The following is a 25,360-nucleotide window of genomic DNA, read 5'->3' as shown; positions in this document are numbered from 1 at the left end:
CTTTGGTGTAACATTTTTATTTTTTTTTGCTTGATCATTAGATCATCAAATATTTTAGAGCTGAACAAGTGAATGGTATCAATAATATTCAATCCAGGCTAATACATAGAAAGGGTGAGGGGGAAATATCGTAATTACATATTTTGGACTGATTGATAATCAAGTAATAAAACTTATTATTTGAAGTATTGATAAGTTAATACATGTATATTACTAGGGCCATTCTTTTTTCAAAATACAACAATCGTAAGGATATATGTCATAATTTCAATTACATATTTTGGTTCTAGCTTCTTGAAGTATAATTCAAAACTCTAACTTGCGGCCATTTGGATTCAAGTCTATAGAACACTAGTGAGTTTGTCCTATCTGAGTGTAGGATGGGTAGAACTTACCGGTTTGAGAATAGATGCCTTGTTAATACTCTCTCCAGACGGGTCATGCTTGAAGGCTTCTCGGATCTGCATCATTCAATGAAAAAAAGAGAATGATTGGTAAGAAACAATCAGGATTATCAACTTTCTTTGCCGATAGCATGATGAAGGATCATCAGAAAAATCAGCCCTTAAAAGGTCAAAATTGGAAATGTAGTTATTTTGTCAATGTAAAATCTTGCATTAGATATCTTCCATGGGAATAACATTCAAAATGGATATATCTGGTTCTTATTGAGGAAGAAAGACAATAATATTTGTTGTCTAAACTGAAAGGGGAAGATTTACATTCCTTCAATTTTTTTCTGCAAAAGCCCGGCATATAAGGGATTCTAGGTTAGCCAAAGCTTAATGATAGCATGCAGAGAGTCGAGGCAACTCACAAATTTTTTTTAAAATTCTAATGGACCTTTGATATATGGCAGAGCTTCATGTAATGAAGCAATTTTTGACAGTATACTCTATCAAAAGAACAAGGAAAAGGTTATCATATGAGCAGAATGCACGATTAAATACCTCATCAGGGACATCATAAGCAGCCCATTCTTCAGGACTAGTAGGCACCGCATCGATGGGTCCCTTCCGCTTGGGTTTCTCCTTGACAGGCTCCTGGTCCTTGCCTCCTTTACCCTTGTCTCCTCCTTTCTTCCCCTTGGCGGATCCCTTAGCAGCCGTCTGATCACCGGCCGCTGCGGCTTTGGCCAGCTCCTTGGCCACTTGACCGGCAGAAGTTATGGACACCTGGTACAAACAAAATAAATTTAATAGATACATCAGAATTAATTTGTCCACAATTGAGATGGTGCAGTAAAGGTTTGCTTCAGTAACACAGCTGAGCAGTCAATGTGCCACATATACAAGCATCAAAGAAAATGGACTTCTTTTCCTTTTTATAATAACAATAATAATATTCCGCTTTTATATAGCGCCCAATACATCGATCGATACAAAGATGTGCCTAAGCGCTTTACATATATTACCCCGGTAATCGGATTCAGGCTTACCCAAACACAATGTATGCATATTTTCCACTCCCTGGGGAGCATTTTTATAGTTTATCCATATTTCTTTGAAGTATAGTAGTGACCAATTTTTGTCCTGCACAGTCAGAATGAACAGAAAGCTGAAATATTTCTCATATAGAATTGCATAAATGTTTATTAAAAAGTATTATATATTCAAAAGAAATGGACACTTGATCATTTAGGTGTGCACACATTAAACTTCTAGTGGACTGGGATATCATGTTTATATCATATGTATTAATTGCAAATATGACTCCATTTACATTTACAAATACAAATCCTATAAGTTTATGTATGCACACATTTCAGTTACACTTGACAGACCTGATTAAAAGGGAGTGAATCAAAATGAGCCTTCAACACCTATCTATCACAACAAATCACAAATATATCCCACAAAATCATTCTTTCTTTCGAGTCCAGATTCAAAACATAACAAACCTGCATGAGTCTGGAGAGAAAGCCCCAGGCCAAGGTACAGTAGTTGCTATGGGCATCGGAGCCACGCCCGGCAACCACAGCCAGCATGGTGTGGATGCGTACAAGGTGCTCTAGGATCTTTGCGCTGGTGATCTCCTCCACGCTCAAGTCCAGATTGGATGCGGAGAGACCGATGACGAAGGTCTTCTGGACCGGTACAAAGCGAGCGGCCTTCATCCCATCAGCATCACCACTCTCTGTATTATTAAAACAAAGAGAGATGAAGGAGGATACAGTTACAATTCATGTACAGTCAAACCTGCTTCAGTGACCACCTGTCTACAAAGACCACATTTTTTGTTTCCCTTGAAAATGGTTTCTCATTGAAACAAGAAGAGATGAAGGATACAGTCACAATTCATGTACAGTTAAACCTGCTTTAGTGACCACCTGTCTACAAAGACCACATTTTTTGTTTCCCTTGAAAATGGTTTTTCATTGAAACATGTACTAAAGGAACCTGTACATAAAGACCTCCTGCCTATAAAGACCACTTTTCTTGTCTTCCTTAGGTGGTCTTTATAGACAGGTTACACTGTAATGGTAACAAATCATATCGCTGAACAAATCTTGTGCTCCGCATACATAGAACTCTTTACGTAGAAATATTAGCATTCATAAGTGAATAGATACTGAAGTTCTATTTTTCTTTGACCCTATGAAACTTGATATCGGATACCTCAAAATTAATCATTTATTCTCCAAAGGCTAAAATTTCTTGACCAAAGTTCAAAGATCTTTTTTTTTCTATTCATCATTTTCATTTTTTCCAAAATCACTGCAGAAAAAGAAACAGTAAAATGCACACATAAAGTACAAACAACCTGAAAACATGATGCCTCTATCACCACATTAAATGGCGGATACCAAATGAGTTTTATGTAGCTCCCTATGTTTTGCATTTGTGGAGAAATAAATTGAACTTTGAACTTTGAACTTTGAGTTTATTTGTTAAAAAGACAAATGACTGTACATAAACCTCAATACAAACTTACCCATTGTATCGACTGTCTTGTTGTCTGTAGGGGCTGGGGAAGGCTGCTGGATCTCTACAGGAGTATTGACCTTAGATGACCTCTTAGACTTCTTCCTCTTAATACCTCTCTCAGATCCTATGATCAAGACCAAATGAAAGAATAAAATAGTTTTACATGTATTATTCAATGAAAATGTTCTATACCTATTAATTTATCTGATATTTTATAATTTATTTGATATTGTGTGATAATTTGACTGTAGCAACCACATAGTTATTGATTTATTTATGTGTCTGAGTAAACACTTTCACTGTCTTAATTATTTATATCATTGCTATGAATCTCTTTTATTTTTTATTTGTCTTTGAAATCCAACCTTTCAGTTGCAATAATGGAATAATACCGGTAGTCAAAATAATAGGTAGTTTATTGTACAGTCATTAAACTATAAGCTATCCCTTAATGAATATCGCACCAATACTAAATGGAAACAAATGATATAGACAATATCATACAGCAAAGATTCCCAAAGCACAAAGCTGTACACCATGTTAATAATTATTATACATTAGATTATTAATTATGCACTGACAAGTCAGGGTCAAAGTTCCAGTTGTGGTTCGAGAAAAAGTGAATCCTGAAGGCCTAATGATACTCACGTACATAAAATGCTGCAGCTTAAATACAACTCTACAATTAAAAACAGACACAGTTCTGGTTATCGATTAAGAGTGATGATAATTGTTATAATCTACTCAAATCCTTGCATTTGATTGGTAGTTGTTATTGATAACAAGTTTTATAAAACAGAGCTCTGGGACCCGTTTCACAAAGCTTCTTTTCAATGACATATGACAAAAATCAGTGACAAATCTGCTGATAACCAATCAGAAGCAAAGGATTTCAATAGCTTATAACAAAAATTGTAATTTGTCACTGATGACAAGTTTTGTGAAGTGGGATCTGATCTACAGCCCAATCTCTCACCTGCACTTTTCTTTGCGCTGCGAGTCCTGATCCTCATATTAAGAAGGATATCAGCGGCCCATTCTAGCTGGTCCATGCAATCCTGAAGAGGGAACTCGTTGAGGTAGAGCCATTCAGCAAACTCCATCAAGTATTCCACCTTCTGCCAATCACTGGAGGGGGACTGCAAGGAGGTGGGGAAGATTGTGAAGTGACAGGTGATTATAAGAAGGGGTATCAGGGTCTATTGGATAAGGCACACAGAATTAATTGGTAGAGGGTTCAAATCCCAGCTGCAGCATTAATGTCCTTTGACAAGGTTTTCATATACATATGCCAAATTAATCCCCACTAAAATAGGACATGATCTATTGGAATTATTCATTGAATGGTTGCATGGATGTATGCCTTATCACAAAAGCTCTGATGATTGAAATGTAAAATGAAAATCATGATATGAACTGACTGATGGAATATTCAATTTGTAGAAGAAAAAAACTACGCTCAGGCAAAAACACTAAGTTGCATATCTCTTCATAACAAATTTGTTCATATCGATAAAGTGACCAAACATTGAAATCCTAACAGTTCTCTGCAATGTGAAATGGACAAAAAAAAATGAATGTGTATCTCCCACCAGCACAAGTCAATAAACCTACATAGGGCAGACTGAAATGCAAATTTTCAGAACTTGCATGAACATATCTTTCAATGGTATTGAAATTTGATTTATATTAATTTCTTTCTTCAAAAGGGCTTCATAAATTGCATTCAAATAATTCTTTGAGTTTTAATTTAAGCATTTCTAAGAGAAATATTGTCACTTACCCTCAGAGCCTCAATAGCATTCTGGTATGCAGTGAGCTGCTCAAACTGATCCTTGGAACATTTAGCCACCTTGTACCACATTAGAGCTACATAGTCCTCACTCTCATCCTGTCAACAAAGTCAAGAGAATTATCATAATTATTATTTAAAAATCATACATTTAAAAAGAATAGTTATGTTGCAAGGTAGCTGTTGTCATATGTTTCATCTAGTAAGATAAATTCATATTAAATATTTCAGTATCAGGTGTTTTTCTAATGTTATATTATAAACAATGCCACGATTTTAACAAATTTAAAACGTATCATGTCTCTAATGACACAATGACTCAACACATCATTTCTATACCTGCCATTCCAATAGTCATTCTCTCTTTGACCCTTCAAAAGTTCATTCTACCATTAAGAAAGTTGCAAAAAAAAATTCTAGTTAAAATTGCACCTACTTTCCATTATTTGAAAGTCAATTCACATGTAGGAATATAGATATTCTTACTCTGAATTTTGCAATATCAACATGAATGTCCCGTCCTAGTTGTGCCTTCACCATCAGACGATGCTTGAAGATCAACCTGCAAGAAAATAAAGATTACAAGACAAGGCATCACTTTTGTGAATTTGGGGTATGCCTTGAGCAACACACCGGGGCATAAACAGCACCATAATTAAGTTTATTTGCTTTGAAACATCCCACAACTTTGAATTCAGAATCAAAGATAAGTTTTCTTGTCTCAGCTTCTGTCTCTTGGTTCCATATTTGTAAAATAAATGGAGACAAGTCTGTATTTAAACTTGTTTTGGCTGTAGATATAGTCTACCTTAATGTTAACAAAGATGTTTTATTGTGAAAATGAAATTTCAGTTCATGATACTGTTTTCAATTCAAGAAGACATAAAAACTTTCCTTAGTTCAAAAGTATTTGATACATTATAATAAACTTTGGCATTTCAAAATTCAGAAACGATGAAAACATTTACCAGTCCAATCGTTTGACGAATCAAGTTGAAATTATCAATGGGTCTACAATTTCAGAACCACTGGAAACTAGAATTGTCAACTTAATACAATCAAGGTATGAGACGCGAGTATTTGACTTACAGTCTATGTTTAGTTCTCGGCATGTCATTCACTGCTTTGTCCATTGCTGCTAAAGCTGCCTCCCATTCTCCCTATTGAGATGAAGAAAGATAAAAAGATATTCCTGGTGAAAAGTTGTTGCACTTTTACAGATGTCTCAATTCAGTATAAAAGTCTCAATTAGCAGTCGATTTATTTATTTATACAATTTTGTCCAAGGATTAGCTTTTTATTTTTGTCTCATGATCCACACTTTTGAAATTTATATACCTCAGTACAATAACTAGCCTTATATCGAACCAAATATCACAAAACTTAAATAAAGTTGAATTAAGTACAACAAATAAGATGGTCTCCAAGCTTTGGCTTATAAAACAAGGCAAAGCAGGTGTTCTTGGGAGTCTTGGACACCCCATAGAGAGACCCTGCTTTCAAGCAGCCTTCCTGTATGACTGTCTGATTTTGACAGAAGTACCTAACTACACAAACGAACAAGAGACCATATAGTAAATTCACTTGAATTCAAGTCACTCTATTTAGATTCCATATTTTTATAAAACATTTGTAAAAATACATCAATTAAAAACATGCGATTTCATACATAAATACATTTGAATAATAATGATAATAATAATAGTGGCTACTTGTATAGCGCACAGGTCAACCTTTCAATATTCATGGCGCTTGAAAATGACATTAACATAACATGTATATACAAATGAATGATGACAGAACTAAATTGGGCACAGCTATAAAAAAAGAAAACAAGGTTTTGTCAAGACAGCTTCTCTGATGAAATAGGATTTGGTCAACATAAATGGCAGGAAAAAAATATCAAGTCAAATATAGAAACCAATGGGCCTGCAACCAATGGTCAATATTTACCTGGTCAGCATAAGCCTGAAAGAGGACACCATAGATAGCAGCTCTGAGGGTCACGTCATCCTCTGGGTCAGATAAGATGTCGACAGTGGACGAGGGCAAAGTTGCAAAGGAAGCCATGGTGCGAGGGGTGGGGGCTCCTCCGTCTTCATCCTCATTATCACTATCATCAGTTTTCTAATAAGTGGAAGGCAACATCAAAATATTACATGACAATTAATCTCTGGAGACTCAATAGGAATAATTTCTAAAGCTTATAGTGAATTTTGAATGTAAAGTTAAAAAGAAAGAAAATGTATGTGAACAGAAAGGATTCCTGTTCTTTTACTTCTTCAATATCATTTTCAAATAGAGTGGGTGGTAAACACTGTAACTACAAAAATATATGCAAAACAGATATACGTGTATAATTGGAGTATACTAATACAGAGACCTCTGTCACAAGATGACACAATATACCAACTAAGCCACTATCTTTAGTATGAATACTTCATCTTCTAACAATAATAAATGCTGAAAAGCAATGTTTATCTTGATAACACTCATTTTATGAGTGCATTAAAAAAATACAAACACATTGTAAAATTGTGAACATCTAACTTTGCCTAGAAATTTCACAATTGTGGCATATGGCAAACAAACTATGGTATTAAGATATTGTATATAATTATTATAAATACAATATTCTTGGACTTCTTCTAATAAAGAACCCCATGGGTATGTAACATATGTATGATATTAAAGTCTCACCACTTTCACATCTTTCTTGTATGTAGCATTGATGCACTCTAAGATGGACGTCAGAGGTTCTTTGAGGAGCTGACGTTCCAAGGGTTCCGAGATCAACACCAAGCATGCATTCCAGTAACGTCTTGCTGCGGTGATCACCAGGTCGTAGTTGTTGGCCTTCCTTCCATATCTGGATGAAACAATCAAATAGAGTGTAATATGATATCAAATAAATACAAAGTGGTTCATTTATATCTAAGAAATCTCTCTCTTAACTTTTGCTCCCTTTTATTTTACTCTTTGATACTATCCCACTTCTAAATGAATTTACAAGATAGTTTAGAATAATGAACTAGTGCTGTTTATGTTCGGGTCATGAATTTTTAATGATTAACTTCCAAGAAGAGCTTTGCAATATGAAATTTAACTGCTATTAAAGTCACACATTATGTAAAGAAGACAATAATATCGCATTTATTTGCCTTGCCAGAGCATGATGGACTACCTACACATTAAAAACCTGAAACCAATGCTCATCTATACCCTCATATCCAAAATCTATCACATTCCTGCCATTGGTTTAGTCAATGGAAACCATCAATGAACCTAAATATTTGATGTCTAACCCAAGATAGGACATTCATGTTGATGAGAGTTGTAATCTGAGCCCCATTTCACAAAACTTGTCAATTACCAGATTTAAATCAATGTATAAAAAAAGTATTTTTCAATCCATGGTTGAGTAGGTACTTCTCTTTCCCATCTTTTTTCTACTTTTATCTCTTTCTGCCCTATTTTTCGCTTCCTTCTATTCTTTCTCTGTAACCTTCTTTATGGACGTGTGTGTGAGTTGATGTACAGGTGCGTACTTGTATTGTCCAAGTCTTTTACTTTTTATCGTTAATTTATGTGCATTATCTTGTTATTGTTTGTTTGCAGGGCCCCAATTTCAAGCAAATTTCTGCTTCTTAGGGGTCCTAACCATTATATTGTATATTGTATATTGTATTTTCATTGTAAATTGTTCTTATACTGGTTGAATAAATGAAATGAAATCAGTGACAAATTACAGTTTTTGTTATAAGCTACTGAAATCCTTGCTTCTGATTAGTTATCAGCAGATTAGTCACTGATTTTCGTCATTTGTCATTGAAAAAAGGCTTTGTGAAACGGATCCCTGAACCTTTGCCATATCATGCAGAGACCAACAACCACTTTGACAGTACTTACCTGACACTGTAGAGGAATGCTTCCATTGCTGATCTGCGTACAGCGTTGTTTCCATCCATGCTACGTACATGGCTCTGGCCCAGGACACAGCTAGCATAGCTCAACATCTCATACCATACCATCTGTTTGTGCCTGCCATATCAGAAGAGAGAAAATTGATAGCTTTGAGATGAAGGGTCTATATAAAACTCAAATTCTTACGATTGCTATACCAACTCTTTGTGCCCATCCGTGGTGGTAACAGGGCACAGGTCAGAGAAGAAGAATGAGAAATTCCTAAATGTATATCCGTCCAATATTTAAACTCACCATTCCAGCTACTAGAAGGCCATTAGTTTTGTTGTAGAGTAGAAAGTTAGATTTCCTTTTAAGTGATGAAGAGTATAGCATTCTAAGTAATTGACTTGGTACAGTTGATCAACCCATTCCTATGAAATCTTTTTCATTCAATGAGATAAACAAGGTAAATCATCCTAACAGGTCCCTATTTCCTTTCTCAATGTGAAACATAACTCATTCAATATTAATCAACATCTTGGTACAAAATGGTGGTGCTGTAGCTAGGATTGGATCATTAAATATACATGTACTGAGAGAATTCACATGTAACTGCAATTACTATACAATATCCCCTGAACCAAAGAAATCTAAGAATAAAAAGGCTTGGAACAATTTTTAAGACTTACTCGTCCAGTCTACGATGCTTGATCGGAACCGCATCAAATGCCATAGCCTTAGCAGCACAGCGCATCACAAGGGAGTGGTTCTTGGACTTGTATGCAAGGTAGGTCAGACGAGACCAGACCTGGAGCTCCACAGACGGGTCTGGCCATTGGCACTGCTCTACCAGGTTACTCAACTGCAAAGGAACAAAACCATGAATATTAGAGACATCGTCTTCTTTCTCTTTATCTTTCATATCCTCCTATATATTGTCATTCTCCTCTTTTTATTCTTCTTTTTAAATGAAAGGTTCACTTTTCTACATCTAAAAGATACTCCTTGGTATTCTTGTTTGGTTTCATAATGTTAAAATGTAAATGCACTTCCGTGTACTAACACAAAATGAACATAACTAAACATAGAAGTCTGCCACAAATGCCTGGAATCTGATGCATTATTTGATTTCCCCAAACCACATTGATCTCAGACAACCACCCCTGAATTATCATTTCTGTACAACAACTATATACCCCAAGAAAACTACCTCCTAAGACAACTAGCCAAACTTTAATTACCCCTCAGTTGTTGTCTCAGGGTAATTGGTAATAATGAGGCAAGTAGCCTCAGATGGTAAAGTGTGGGCCTTTTGAACCAAAGAAAACCCTGGTGAAGTGGTCCACCTGCACACTCCCAATAAGTTATACTAGGAGGAGAAACCTGTGGGTTACAGTGATTCAGTTCACTTTTAATTAATGATAATAATATTAATAATAATTGTAGTTTTCAACAGGGTAGGTGTGTAAGGGGATAGTTGTATGCGGGGTGATAGACCACGGGTATAGTTGTCCTGATATGAACAGCACACCACAATGTAAGACTTACATCATTGAGAGACGGTGCATCTTTGAAGTCCATGATGCCATTCCCATTCAGTGTCAGTATCTCCAAGGCAACCATACATCGGGTTAAGGGTCGCTGGCCATCCATGTTGCTCTATATCAAAAGCAAAGCACCAGCAGGGAAATGATTGAGAATCAAATTCACTATAGTGAATGTCATCTATTTAGAGCCAGAAAGCATTTTTGTTTGTTTTACAGTGATAATACCTTTCTGGTTCCAAACACATAATATCTGACTGCAACTTCCTACCTCTATCACTAGTATTGAAATGTCCAGAACTACAATCTATTCTGTGTTATCTTAATACAAAAAGCTCTATCATCATCTAATAACTTCATAAAATTGCACTTACTTGTACCTACTTCTCTTATGCAAAAAGGTTATGTCCAGAGGTAGAAGAACCCTTTTTGATTTGAGAGGCAAAGTAGCTCATATTTTAAATGAAAATATCAATTGACCGACAGAAGGAGAACTAGTATTGCAAACCAAGTCAATGTAAGGTTCCGCAACTCTCCTTATCTCCCAGTAACTGTTTACAGCTGCAGTGAAATACACAAGTACCATCAATACAATATAAGCCTTTTGCAAGTGCATGATTGGTTACTGAGCATCCAATGAAAATACAATAATTTCACCAATCTATCTATCAAAGGGTTATTGATGGAAGTGATCTTACCTCATCTTCAGTGCCAAGACTCTTCTGGATCTGTTGGTTGAGGAGCTGTTTGACACGGACCCACGTGATGAGCAGGGGGTGGCGGATAGCGATGGGTACCAGGTCCAGAGGTCTGGTCCCGTTGGTCACGGTTATGGCATAGTCACATACCTATAATGGGTGAAACAAAGAGAGAGAGAGAGAGAGAGAGGAGAGGGGGAGCGATAGAGAGACAGAGAGAGAGAACAGAGAGTGAGAGAGGGAGAACAAGAAAATATTAAAAGTAACAACTGTCCAAACATCATGCTCTATAGAGAGGATGGGCCTGAAATACAACCAGTGTCGTAGTCGAGTGGTTTAAGCACTTGAATCTAAAATTCAAAGGTCGTGGTTCGATCTCCGACGAAGGCATTAATCTTCATTTGCCACAATCAAGCCAGGTGAGGTAAGTGGGTACCTGGCAGAAATTAATTCCCTGAAATGCTGGAGCGCTGTAATGACAGATAGGCTAAAGCCGGGTAATAATAAATGCGCCTCCGAATAGAGCTTCTAGATAGACGGCGCTATAGAAATGCCTATTATTATTATTATTAATACTTCTATAGAAGATCATCAACAAAGATGATATCGCATAAACATGATGAAAAAGTGTGTTTTCTAAGTGGTTGGATTAAAGAGATGAAATAATACTTTATTGGATAACTTGTTTAACACAAGGCTAATCTTCCAATTGGTCCATAATTATATCAAGTATAATTCATCACACTCATGGTAATCTGATCACTACCATCATAACAACCGCCATCATCTATCTTCATCCTACCTCAAGTGCTTGTTTGATGTCGGTACCTCCATCAGGGTCCACTGCCAACACCTGCTTACTCTTGCCGCTGGTATGGCTGGCCACCGACTTGGCTTTCCTTGGGGAGGGGTCTGGATCCTTTGCACCCTTGCCTTTCACCTGGGGTGGGGAGGGCCCGTCGGGTTCAGCGTCAGGGTTGGGTATCCAGGGGAGAATCAGGCCAACAGCCAAGGCATTGCATAGGTTCACCAGAAGGACTGTTTCACTGTGTTAGGAAATGAAAAACATCTCTCTATAACCTGTTTTTATACATTTTTGGTTCAGAATGTTTTTTCTCCTATTTCCTTCATTTACATTATTGTTCTTTTTTCATAATTATAACAAGGGTCTTGCTCAAATTTTCTAGCCAATTTATAACTAAATCAACATATTTGTTCAGAAAAAATGTATCTACCAAAAATATGATTCACTTACTAAATGTAGACAAAGTTTTGAGGAGCAGTGGTTTTAAAATACAGGCTTGTTTTCAAGTGGTTATTGTTAATATAATTTTTCTAAAGCAACCACCTTTTCTTCCCCACTATATCTCTTGCATATTCACACTTTGTAGGTACATTATATGTTAATATTTCTCTTCATTTCATATTATTCTCATGATTACAGACATGTATATATATATATATATATCTATATACTGTATCTCCAAAAGGAGTTCACTAAAATGATATGAATACGGCCAAACCTGCTTTAGCGACCGCCTGTAAAGAAAATCTGTTTATAAAGACTACATTTTTTGGTTTCCTTGAATATGATTTCTCATTGAAACCTATACTACAGGAACCAGTACATAAAGACCGCTTTTCATGTTTCCCTTCAGTGGTCTTTACATACAGGTTTCACTGTATTATGATTTGGGTTCACTATGGTATGCTGGGTATGCTGATTCTGTACCTGGAATGGCCAACTTGCTTGAGGGCCTGAAGAAGAGACGTAAAGGGAGTAACCAGCTCTCTGTGTCTGTTCTCAGTCATCACATGGTTGGTGTAGTTCCAGAAGTACGAAGCAGCGCTGCACACAATCCAGGATTCGTTGAGGGTCACACCAAGTTCAGCAGCCCGCAGGAAACCCTTGGTGGATGAGGCTGTCAGGTACTTGATGAAGTCACTGTGGGATCAAATCATATCATTCTTCTTAAATTATCTACAAGTGATTATGAGAGTTACACGTACTGTACCTCTATTTAAGTCATCATCAACATTTTCAATATGTTTAATCATCATGCTGTTCTGTTTAATTTGACCATTGTATACATCATTATCTTCATCATCATCATCATCGTCACCATCATCATCATCATCATCATCAGCAACATCATCAGCATCATCAACATCATCATCATCATCATCATCATCATCGCCATCATCATCATCATCATCACCATCATCATCATCATCATCATCATCATCATCATCATCATCATCATCATCATCATCATCATCATCATCATCATCATCATCATCATCATCATCATCATCATCATCATCATCATCATCATCATCATCATCATCATCATCATCATCATCAACAAGACCAAGCTCTGTAATTATTAGGATCTCTGTCCAGTAGTGCCGTGTTTGTGCCATCGAACTGGATCGACCAAATCATTGATTCATAATATATGTATATGCAGTATTTTTTCCCGTAACATGAGAGTAATTTTAATAGTTTCATACTATTAATTAAATGTATTGTTAACTGTAACTGTATAATTGTTTTAAATGGGGGCACGCTACAAGAGTCCTATCTCGCTACCCGGGGCAACGTGTCTGACACGGCCGGTTGTAGCAACTACTCCGAAGATCAAGATTACAGTAATCTTGATCTAAGGAGACACGAACGAACGATCATCATCATCATCATCATCATCATCATCATCACCACCACCACCACCACCACCACCACAACCACCACGTTATCTTCAGAGACTTACCAATAGTCAATCCAGTCTGGGTCCTCCTCTGGTTTCTTAGGGATGTATCCTTTGGGATGCTTTCTCTTGTCTACCGGTGGGATAGGTTTGTTATACATCTCAACATCCTCTGACCTCAACAGATGAATCAATGCCTGGAAAGAACAAATTACAATACCAGTAGAAGTTACATTTTCTCGCATCATGAAAATGAAAATTTGATGGGTGCAAAGAATTGGATATTTAAAAATGGCGTACAAGGAATGAATGAACACAATATAAAAGCAAATGAGAAAACGAGTATATTCTATCAAATTTTCAGCCTTCAGATTTACAATTTAAGTCCATGAGATACTACAACTGAAGATACTATCTATGCCTCATGACTCCAAAAACCATACTGCATGGAATTTTAACATCACATACAGAGAGAGAGACCTAAGAAAAGCGCCATCTTGCTTACCTCTGAATTGAGAAAATGAACCTCAGCGAGCATACGGACGAGATCCTTGTCCGACAAGCCCAGGACCGGTTCAGCAACAATGGTGTTCTGGGACTTCTTACGACTCGTTGGTGTTTCAGAGGTGGGTGGATGGTCACTGGCAACACTAGAACTAGGTTAGACAAGAATGAAACTTGTTATCGCTTTAGATCAATCAGCAAATTCCTCATTTGTCTTGAATGGGAAAAGCAAAGTATATCACTGTGACTCTCCAGCCTCTTTTCTTGACAGTAGGAGTGTCGTGGTCGAGTGGTTTAAGGCGCTTGACTTGGAGATGCGAAGGTCGAGGGTTCGACTCCCGACACGGCACTAATATCCTTTGGCAAGATATTAACCTGCACTTGCTACTCTCCACCCAGGTGTTAAATGGGTACCCGGTAGGATGCGACCGTCATTGTTGGTCAAACAGTTTTTGAGCGTCATGTAACGCCTGGCTGGAATGCTCCCCAGGGAGTGGAGATTGTGCACACATTGTGTGCGGGTAAGCACTGAATCCAATGACCGGGGTAATAATATCTTTGTAAAGCGCTTAGAGACATTTGTATTAAGCGCTATATAAATTAAATTTATTATTATTATTATTTTCTTGTACAACCGACTAAGTTAGCAGGTGTCCTGATATGTCAGGTATGGCTTGTCGGGGAATTATAGAGCATTCTTGATGTGCTGAAGGTATGACTGCCACATAGAATTAGATCGGACTTCCATTTAGCATCCTTTTAAAGGGACAGTGTGTTAAACCATACGTACCTATCCTACTTATTTGGAACAGGGGAAGGGCAAGATTACACAAAACACTGGCTTTACTTATTCGCGTAAGCTGGTCACAAACACCATGATCATTCTTTGATTATGAAGATTCTTTAGATACTAAGCCATTCTGCTTATGAATAGGAAATGCCCCTTACTCGCCGCTCTCAACAAGACTGAGAATAATGATTAAAACAACCTTATTACTATTTTCTATGTGAGTATCAACAATGTTACAATAATGCACAGATCATTGCCTTGTAGGTAGGAAATGAGAAGGGTAGATCTCAAATCAAATCTTGTTCTTGCTATCTCTACATTTTCAAACAATACTCACTTTTCTTGGCGTGTTTCTGGTCTGGAAGGAGATTGAGGTTTGCTCCAGCGATCATCGTCGTAGAGAAGGCAGAAGCGGGCTGCTACACGACAGATATCCCAAACCTCTTGCTTACGAGCAGTCTTGGCAAGGTCTCCCCACAGACGGGCCCTGGAAGAAAATCACAGGGATTTGCGTTTTAAAGGTTAATCCAGCCAGTTAGATTTCATAATGCAATTCAGCAGAGAAGTTATATGATATTTGTTAGATGATACAAACGAATGAAATCTCTCTAACCTACACAATAGCTCTTACTCTACAAAATGTACATGTAAATTGGTCTTAAGAGTCGAAGCCACAGGTCCCTTGGTTCCTTGCATTTTTATGTTGCCTTTCTTCTATAGAAGTTTTAGCGATGTGGTATACTTTTCCTTTTTTTCTCTATCGCTCATCTGTTTCCCTAGGGTGGTAATGAAAATTAATTGCTAAACCAATGAAGGATATAAATGAGCAGCATTAATTCTAACAATAGGCCTGCCTTCATCAGCTTGAGTTTGCCAAATAACCTGTATTTTCAGATTCAGGATATTATCCCCAAATTCTAAATAGCGTCTTCACCAGACCGATATGCTCATCACAAACTAGCTTGGATGGGCCCAAATTAATTAGCCCACTATTTGGTAAAATAGCGGGATATTTTGGAAGCAAGACCAAGATATCTCAGGATATTTTCACAACCAAATATCCCGCTAATTGCAACTGCGGCGGGCTGATGACGACAGGCCTAATGATCTCCTACCCAAAACAGCCATTGATGATGACTTACCTTTCCCTTTCATTCTCACTACAAATTCTCTTGATGTGTCCAATGGCTTTCTTAGTACTCTTCTTGAAGTTCCTAGCCTTGCCACCAAGCTGAGCTATGATGGAATCAGCACCACGCCCTCCAGCTACATATTGAGGAAAATTATGATGATAGTATCCAAGTAAAAGCACATGCCTAATTCAATGCTTCTCTTTATCAATTTGAACTCACTACAAAAAGTGTAAAATCAATGTTTCCATGGGACATGACTGATGGACTGAAATAACTCCAATAACTTCTTCCATCCAACTATGAATTTAAATCTTATATTTAATACAGGTTTGGGAGTATCCTGAAGCAGAAATGGAGACATGCATTGTGAAGGTTATTCTAAAAGAAGATATTTCTTTGCCAATTTATCAATAGGCCTACATTTAATCCATGCCATACAGAACTTGGTGGTCACTGTATTTAGCCTATTAAAGTGAATTAGAGAATTCAGTAGTCAAGGGGTTAAGAATTAAAAATCACTTCTTATCTCTTGAAAATATATTCATGATTTCAGGGGTGTAAAACTGGAGACACAGGAGGTTTCAATATCTATATGTAATTATTGGCTATCATGATGAACATCATGACATTCTTTTACCAAACCGCCATAAGTACAAGTTCGCCGATATCCTTTTGAACCACTTGTCGGAAATTAACACACCTTTCAATGGGTAATTGTCACAGACTTGTACATCTGATGGTATTGTGAGACTCTGCCCAGGCTCAGTCCAGCCCAGCCCAGCCCAGTCTCTACCCAGGCTTTAAGGGTTACCTACCTTTAGGTGCTCTCTCACTCTCTAGGACCAGCATGAAGGCATCCGGAGACAGGGCCTGTCCGGCCTTGACCAACAGTGACCGCTTCATCAGGACAGTTCCAGAATCAGCACTTGTTCTTGCCTGCAAATGAAGTCAAGGGGAACAATCAAAAGCATGGTGTCTTATTTATTAAATAAGGAGGTCTAATGACTCAGTATACAGTGGTTTGATGCAAGTCAACGCACTAACGCCCAATTGCAAGATCTTAATCCTGAACTACAAAGTCCCTTGAACAGGGCTTAAAGCCACAGGTCCCAAGGTTCTTTTATACACATTAGCTTATAATGGCTTCCTTGATAGACAGCTACATGAAAAAGTCATATCATATCAACGAATTGGTGCCTCCTTATTTTTAATCTCATTTGCACAATATTCAGAAATAAATAAATTTGAATATCATTTCCATAGGGAGAATCATAAACAAAACAAAACCTTACCAATAATTCAGAATTGAGGTGTACATATTGTGTTCATCATAAAATCAGAGAAATTAATTAAGATGTAATCAATACATTGAAATTTCTCCCACACTATGGTGAACACTAAATTCCCATGATTTTCATATGGTGAATCTTGCCGTAGAGATTGAAAGGATTAATCAATCATGATGGTCTAGCTACCTGTTCAATGATCATAGCAGCCTGATCCTCCAGTCTCTCTGGTGGCTTGTAAAGCTCAGCTCTCAGCTCCAGGCGGTGAAGAGACGTCTCTAGACGTTCATGGTAATGTCCTCCATCATCAAGACTCAGAGCCTGTGGAAAAATAAAAATCAGAGAACAGTAAAATAATCTGATATACACAGCTGTTTTTCATATTATGATCGTTGACACCAACTGCGTGATATCCTAGCAAGCCTTTTTCTTCCCATTTCCTACTCTCTCTGTGTTTCTCTTTATTTGCCTGCCTACCTACTTTGTTTCGTATATTGTATGTCTCCCACCCCTTTTTTTCCCTTCTCTATCTCTCTCTCTCTTTCTCTCTCTCTCTCTCTCTCTCTCTCTCTCTCTTACTCTCACTCTATCTCTCTCACTCTTTCTCTCTGCCTGTTTGTGTGTCTCCCTACGACTCTATATCTTCATGTTATCTCTCTTTCTTGACATCTCTCTTGCATTCTTTCCCTATTTTCTACCCCTCCCCCTTTTCTCCATCTCACTTTACCTCGTACCTCTCCCCTTCTATCTCACTCTTTCAGCCTCTTTCATCATACTGTTACCTTTTTCAGATGTTCCATAGCCACTTGTATCTGTTCCATGTCTTCTTCACATTTAGCTAACTCAGTATGCATCTGACACCGCAGCAGGATCAGTAAACTAAACAAAAGACAATCAAATCATAAAACATTATATTTTCAAAATTTTAACCCTGTATACAACACTGTATGTTAAAGTAACTCGGTAACCTTGCCTTAGATTCTGAAACAAAATCCTGGATTTAGCTCATGCTGCAATCATAAGTATAAACCTTTAGGTCGGTCAGGAATCCCATGATGTTTACAAGCCGATTACCTGTCTGATTATCAAGATATTTACGATTGGAAATCAAATTTCATTTTTCATTTTCCTAACGGTTTTTATGACACTACAGTCTATTGGGGAAAATGAGTATTGTAAAACCGGTCACTTAAAGATTTTTACTTTTTGAGGCACTTCATGATCATTTTGAAGCGCAATTTTTGTTAGGGCTTCAATATTACACCATATTACAGACACTAACACTTAGGACCACGCATCTCAGATTTAACATTGTTAAACGATGCCTTTAACTCTTGTCACTGAACCTAGCCGAAAAAGCCAATTGTAATTAGTCTAAGCGCTAACCCTATATCTTTAAAGACACAAAGCATATAGCAAGTGTTGACAGAGCAAGGGATCATCAATTGGGCTTTTATCCTCAATGAAGACTCTGTACTTTGAAGACTACAGCAAAATCAAGTCCATACCTCTGAATATTTTCCAGGGACTCGGCAAGGAGTGTGAGGGGTTTCCTGAGCTGACCCCTGAGGTTCAACTGTAGCAGAGGTAAGCAGACATTCCACAGGGTCACACAGCCAGCCTGTATGATGTTAGGATCACCGTGACGGACCGCGTTCATGACGGCCTCGCTTACACGATCTATGGCATGCAGACGAACCTGAAAGCAAAAACACAATGTAAATCATGGTATTTCAAGAATATGATCAACTTGAAATATGGTATTGTAAATGAGAGTGAACAGAAACAGTTTATTTACATTTTGGATACATTTTGTACTTGACCATCTTGCAGTGTCAAGGATATTGGCATCATTAAATGTTCATTCATGCTCAATTTCCTTGGCCAAAAACAGAGAAAAGAATATTGCATTGCTATTAGATTGCACATTTATATATTCAGATTGTTCCTATTTACTTTCCTTAGTTTCTGAGGCAATGGTAGTCATAAGTATGAGATGAAATAACTTGAGCTTTCTCCATTCCACAATCATTGTACTAAATTCTCAATATAGATAACATTGTCACAGGCCTCGAATTACATCAAATTTGGGTCAAGGCCACTTTTTTGAGAGGGCACAAATCCACTGAAAGGGGCACAAATCTATCCTAAGGGGCACTAAGGCCAACGTGGAAAGTGCGCGTAAAATCACCTCACGCCGTTGTTTTCAAGGTGGGGGGGGGGGGGGGATATGTGCACCCAGGGGCGGATCCAGGATTTCTTCCTTGGGGGGGGGGGGGGCCCACCTTTTTTTTTTGTCCCAAAAAATCGCAACGACTCAGCCAGCCGCTGAATAAGCGGGGGGGGGGGGGGGGGGGGGGGGGGGGGGTAAGAGGACACTTTTTTTCTTTTTTTTTGGTCTCGAAATTTGAAAATTTGACATTTTGTTCCCTTTGGGGTGGGGGGGAGGGGTGGGGGGGGTGAGATCACCTTTTTTAGATCAGCCATTGGCATAATTTTTTTTTTTTTTGTGTTTTCATTTAAAAAAAAAGGGGGGTTTGCTCTAAAATACAGACATAAAAAAAACCGAAGGGGGGGGGGGGTTGAACGCCCCAAACCCCCTCCCCCTCCCCCCTGCGTACGTGCCTGCTCGTCTGAATACAGTTCCCCTCCCTCCGCGCAAAACGCGGAAGCTTTTACGTTTCATTAAATCATTAGAGAAAGAAGAGGATTCGTTGTACCGTTTTTTACTCTTAATCCTCGTCTAAATTCATCCCCCCCCCCTCCCCCGCAAAGCTCGGAAGCTTTTACGTTTCATTAAATCATTTAAAGCATTACATTACCGTCAGATTAGCATCCGGTGGGGTCCAGGGGGCAGAGCCCCCGGAAGCTCAGGGGTTTAAGCATTTGATTACGGTCAGATGAACATGTTTTTATACTTTATTTGTGACACTGGCAGGACACTGATTGGCGTGAGGTCCAGCGGGCGGAGCTCCCAGAAGATCAAGGGTTTTAGGCACTAAATTGCAGTTAGATGAGTATCAAGAGGCCTGCCAAAGGGCCCTTGGTTGGGTCCCGGGGGCAGAGCCCACGGAAGCTCAGGGGTTTTAGGCGTTTAATTACGATCAGATGAGCAATTTTTGATACCTTATTTTGTTGAGAAACTGGTAGTTAACTATTTTTTCTTTCTTGCTCTCTTTCTTTCTATTTCTCTTTAAAATGCTTTTCAAAAAAAAAATTGGGGGGGGGGGGGGTTCCCCCTTTGACGTTTCATTGAATTATTAGAGAAAGAAGATGATTCTTTGTACCGTTCTTGACTCTTTATCCTTTTCTGAATTCCAAGGGAAGCGCGGAAGCTTAGACGTTTTTAACAAATTATTAGGGAAAGAAGACGATTCGTCTCGATCTCGACTACCGGTATTATACTTTTCTGAACTCAATTCACTCCCCTCCCGCGCGATGGGCGGAAGCTATGACGTTTTAATTAAAACGTATGGGAAAGAAGACGATTCTTTGTACCATTATCTCGACTCTTAATCCTTTTCTGATTTAATTCCAGACCCTCCTCCCGAGAAAAATCCAAGTTTTTCACTGATTAAAAACTGTGAAAACGCACCAAAAAAGGTCACAACGCGAAGTAAAGATGTTGAACCAACGATGGGTAAACAAAACTTCCCGATATTGATTGGTTCAAATAAAAAGGATGGATTGAAAAACTAAGCCTGAGTCATTACGGTTTTTGTGCCAAACGTTTCAGTCATTTGGATGAAGACATTCTTTCATATCTCCGTATCGGCAATTAAGTCCCGCCAATTAATTTAGGAGTTCCATAGTGGAAATTAAGTCTCGCCAATAATTATTGTTTTAGATCTCCGCAGGGGCAATAAAGTCTTGCCCATTATCATTGTTTTAGAGCTCCGGAGGGGCAACAAAACCTTCCGGTAATTATTGTTTTTAGAGCTCGGGAGGGGCAATAAAACCTTGCCGATAAATATTGTTTTTAGAGCTCCGGAGGGGCAACAAAACCTTGCCGACTATTATTGTTTTTAGAGCTCCGGAGGGGCAACAAAACCTTGCCGATTATTATTGTTTTTAGAGCTCCGTAGGGGCAACAAAACCTTCCGGTAATTATTGTTTTTAGAGCTGCAGAAGGGCAACAAAACCTTGCCGATTATTATTGTTTTTAGAGGTCCGTAGGGGCAACAAAACCTTGCCGATAATTATTGTTTTTAGAGCTCCGGAGGGGCAACAAAACCTTCCGATAATTATTGTTTTTAGAGCCTCGGAGGGGCAACAAAACCTTGCCGATAAATATTGTTTTTAGAGCTCCGGAGGAGCAACAAAACCTTGCCGACTATTATTGTTTTTAGAGCTCCGGAGAAGCAACAAAACCTTCCGGTAATTGTTTTTAGAGCTCCGGAGGGGCAACAAAACCTTCCAGTAATTATTGTTTTTAGAGCTCCGGAGGGGCAACAAAACCTTCCAGTAATTATTGTTTTTAGAGCTCCGGAGGGGCAACAAAACCTTGCCGACTATAATTGTTTTTAGAGCTCCGTAGGGGCAACAAAACCTTGCCGACTATAATTGTTTTTAGAGCTCCGTAGGGGCAACAAAACCTTCCGGTAATTATTGTTTTTAGAGCCTCGGAGGGGCAACAAAACCTTGCCGATAATTATTGTTTTTAGAGATCCGGAAGGGGCAACAAAACCTTACCGACTATAATTGTTTTTAGAGCTCCGTAGGGGCAACAAAACCTTCCGGTAATTATTGTTTTTAGAGCTCCAGAGGGGCAACAAAACCTTCCGGTAATTATTGTTTTTAGAGCTCCAGAGGGGCAACAAAACCTTGCCGATTATTATTGTTTTTAGAGGTCCGTAGGGGCAACTAAACCTTGCCGTTAATTATTGTTTTTAGAGCTCCGGAGGGGCAACAAAACCTTCCGATAATTATTGCTTTTAGAGCCTCGGAGGGGCAACAAAACCTTGCCGATAAATATTGTTTTTAGAGCTCCGGAGGGGCATTAAAACCTTGCCGACTATTATTGTTTTTAGAGCTCCGGAGGGGCAACAAAACCTTCCGGTAATTATTGTTTTTAGAGCTCGGGAGGGGCAATAAAACCTTGCCGATAAATATTGTTTTTAGAGCTCCGGAGGGGCAACAAAACCTTGCCGACTATTATTGTTTTTAGAGCTCCGGAGGGGCAACAAAACCTTGCCGATTATTATTGTTTTTAGAGCTCCGTAGGGGCAACAAAACCTTCCGGTAATTATTGTTTTTAGAGCTGCAGAAGGGCAACAAAACCTTGCCGATTATTATTGTTTTTAGAGGTCCGTAGGGGCAACGAAACCTTGCCGATAATTATTGTTTTTAGAGCTCCGGAGGGGCAACAAAACCTTCCGATAATTATTGTTTTTAGAGCCTCGGAGGGGCAACAAAACCTTGCCGATAAATATTGTTTTTAGAGCTCCGGAGGAGCAACAAAACCTTGCCGACTATTATTGTTTTTAGAGCTCCGGAGGGGCAACAAAACCTTCCGGTAATTATTGTTTTTAGAGCTCCGGAGGGGCAACAAAACCTTGCCGATAAATATTGTTTTTAGAGCTCCGGAGGGGCAACAAAACCTTGCCGACTATTATTGTTTTTAGAGCTCCGGAGGGGCAACAAAACCTTGCCGACTATCATTGTTTTTAGAGCTCCGGAGGGGCAACAAAACCTTCCGGTATTTATTGTTTTTAGAGCTCCGGAGGGGCAACAAAACCTTGCCAACTATCATTGTTTTTAGAGCTCCGGAGGGGCAACAAAACCTTGCCGACTATCATTGTTTTTAGAGCTCCGTATGGGCAACAAAACCTTTTTGAACATTACAAGTCGGGTTGGCTTACGATGACTATAATGACGGCAAAACTTTTGTGGATTAAAATATTGTGGCCGTAAACGGTTTGACTTTGAAAAGGGCATTCCGGCCAGTGAGAGGGGCATGGCGGCAAATTGCCGATTGCCGGTGGGTAATTCGAGCCCTGTTGTCAATATCAAACTGAACAAAAATTAGTAAACCAGCTTCAAAATCTAAAATGGGCAGAAGGAAGAGGGAGAGGGGATAATCGACATAAATATTTTGCTAATTTAACCATTTGCTTACCTCCACTGCATTCTTGTTGTAAGTTTCCTGTTTGTCCAGTAGGTTTCTAACCATCAGGTCACATTGGAGAAACTCCATCTCAAAGAATGCACCTTTGTCCTGTCAATCATAACGGTTAAAACCAAAAGCATTTGTGACATTTTCTATTCATGCATTTCTTCACTTGTACAACTCTAATACCAAATGTAATGGACATGAGCATCATGTCCAGATTTCAAACCACATCCATGTTTTTGAAAATTCAGAAGAGCAACACGATTTTCTCAAAGCTTCTACAATTACAATTCATCATCATTATCATTACCATCATAAACATTTATCAAGTTCAGCATTTTCCATCTTACGAGGGGTCACTGATTTTCGCACCCTGATAACACTCCCTCTCTCCAACTTCTTCTTATCTTGAGCATCCTCTTCATTCAGGCCATACCTCACTGCTTTCGTTCTTTTCCATATCTTTCCCTCTTAATGCCACCCATTTCCCAATCCCATGCTCTTTTCACAGGTTCATTAAAAAATATGTATCATGAATTTCATGAAATGGACTTGAATTCTTGTGCTGACCTTGAGAGGAAAGTTCTTCATGGCATCCAGAGTCCTGGCTAGGAGATCAGGCAGGTTGTATTCAGAACAGAGACGGGCCAGGTCTAGTAACAATGACGCTCTGAAGTGGACAAGGGCACATATACAGTCAATATCTCAATGTAAACCTACTAATTAGCTGATTTCATTCATACTCCATTACCATTGCTATCAACTACTACGGTGACATTCAATTCCCCCTGGACATCTAACTGCTGGACAACTACCCCCAGAGACAACTAACCATCGGTCTATGGTGTATGTATACACTGTTTGTCCTAAGAAATAGCTGAGGAGAGGGGGGGGGGGGGGGCAAAGGGGGTAGTCAAGTGGATGATAGGGGGTGATAGCTACCCTGGTAGGTACGTGCCCTGAAATGGTAATATTCACCTGTGTGGTAATATAATTACAACACTACAGAGTTAATGCAATGAAACAGGTATATGAATGTAATCAGCTAAATTACATTTAGCACTAAACCAATGTTTGTAATTCATCATGTATTGTTCTCACAAGCTTTAAACGATTAATTACAAAGTAAAAAAGTTTGGAAACAAATGAAGTATGTTCAATACTTTTTTGCCTATGGTAGATCCTTTTAAATGACATAAATTGATATGATTTTATCATGCCATATGTTGAGCTTATTCCTGTTGTGTGTGATGGTCTGCTAAAGCAATGTAAACACTGCATGTATGAAAAAGCATATCATGATATTGTAACTTCCAATCAAAATCAGATATGTTCAAAGTAAAATCAAAACTGTAACAAATATTTATATATATATATATGTATATATTTCAGGTGGAAATATGATTCTTTCATAAAGCTGTGCAAAGAAAACAAGTTTACCTGAAAGACAAGTTACACAAAACAATAAACAATGCTCATACAGTACGTTATTACCATACAGTGCTTTATATATAGATAAGTAATAGAAACATGCTTTTTTACAAGAACATGCAAGTCCTGATGACTGTAGTATTGGTAGTTCACTGTGATATATCTGAAGCATAAAATAATATAATATAGACATATAGTATGTAAAAATAGCTGTAAAAGCAATGTAAAGTATACATTTGGCATCATAACTTACAAAAACATGCATCAACACACACACACGCACACCACCACATTCTCACATTGCACACATCATCAAAATAGAACATATATCACCATATTTCATACCATTTCATCATTCACATTGTTTTATCTCAATGTTTCTTACAGTAGTGGTTGAGAAGAAGTGATGCACACAGCAGTTATCATATCACACACCAATTAACTTACTTTTTATCCCTATTGACAGGGGCTACGGGAGCTGCTTTCCATTTAGACGCAATAGACTTGCTACATGACAGCATGCAATTGC

At 38.3% G+C, this 25,360-nt stretch overlaps 1 protein-coding gene across 1 annotated transcript in view; it reads right to left on the bottom strand.

Annotated features, from left to right (window-relative positions):
• LOC763857 (cilia- and flagella-associated protein 46) overlaps positions 1-25,360 on the bottom strand; it is a 64,824-nt gene that overhangs the window by 28,631 nt on the left and 10,833 nt on the right. Inside the window, exons 12-38 of the mRNA XM_030986077.1 lie at positions 25,279-25,338; positions 23,971-24,070; positions 23,407-23,505; positions 18,797-18,987; positions 18,071-18,167; positions 17,478-17,609; positions 16,818-16,938; positions 16,012-16,135; positions 15,207-15,356; positions 14,081-14,231; positions 13,639-13,772; positions 12,600-12,812; positions 11,670-11,913; positions 10,868-11,017; positions 10,174-10,284; positions 9,315-9,487; positions 8,629-8,760; positions 7,420-7,588; positions 6,673-6,846; positions 5,809-5,879; positions 5,206-5,281; positions 4,711-4,818; positions 3,904-4,066; positions 2,935-3,051; positions 1,901-2,136; positions 951-1,175; positions 396-461 (exon numbers count right to left, since the gene is read on the bottom strand). Coding sequence (XP_030841937.1) covers positions 396-461; positions 951-1,175; positions 1,901-2,136; positions 2,935-3,051; positions 3,904-4,066; positions 4,711-4,818; positions 5,206-5,281; positions 5,809-5,879; positions 6,673-6,846; positions 7,420-7,588; positions 8,629-8,760; positions 9,315-9,487; positions 10,174-10,284; positions 10,868-11,017; positions 11,670-11,913; positions 12,600-12,812; positions 13,639-13,772; positions 14,081-14,231; positions 15,207-15,356; positions 16,012-16,135; positions 16,818-16,938; positions 17,478-17,609; positions 18,071-18,167; positions 18,797-18,987; positions 23,407-23,505; positions 23,971-24,070; positions 25,279-25,338 — 3,787 coding nt within the window. The remainder of the gene's footprint in view (positions 1-395; positions 462-950; positions 1,176-1,900; positions 2,137-2,934; positions 3,052-3,903; positions 4,067-4,710; positions 4,819-5,205; positions 5,282-5,808; positions 5,880-6,672; positions 6,847-7,419; positions 7,589-8,628; positions 8,761-9,314; positions 9,488-10,173; positions 10,285-10,867; positions 11,018-11,669; positions 11,914-12,599; positions 12,813-13,638; positions 13,773-14,080; positions 14,232-15,206; positions 15,357-16,011; positions 16,136-16,817; positions 16,939-17,477; positions 17,610-18,070; positions 18,168-18,796; positions 18,988-23,406; positions 23,506-23,970; positions 24,071-25,278; positions 25,339-25,360) is intronic.

This window comes from Strongylocentrotus purpuratus, unplaced genomic scaffold, assembly GCF_000002235.5.
Source record: "Strongylocentrotus purpuratus isolate Spur 01 unplaced genomic scaffold, Spur_5.0 spur5_scaffold_15, whole genome shotgun sequence".
Classification (NCBI taxonomy): domain Eukaryota; kingdom Metazoa; phylum Echinodermata; class Echinoidea; order Camarodonta; family Strongylocentrotidae; genus Strongylocentrotus; species Strongylocentrotus purpuratus.
Note: the sequence above shows the minus strand (reverse complement) of the source record. Positions and strands in the feature narration are given on the sequence as shown.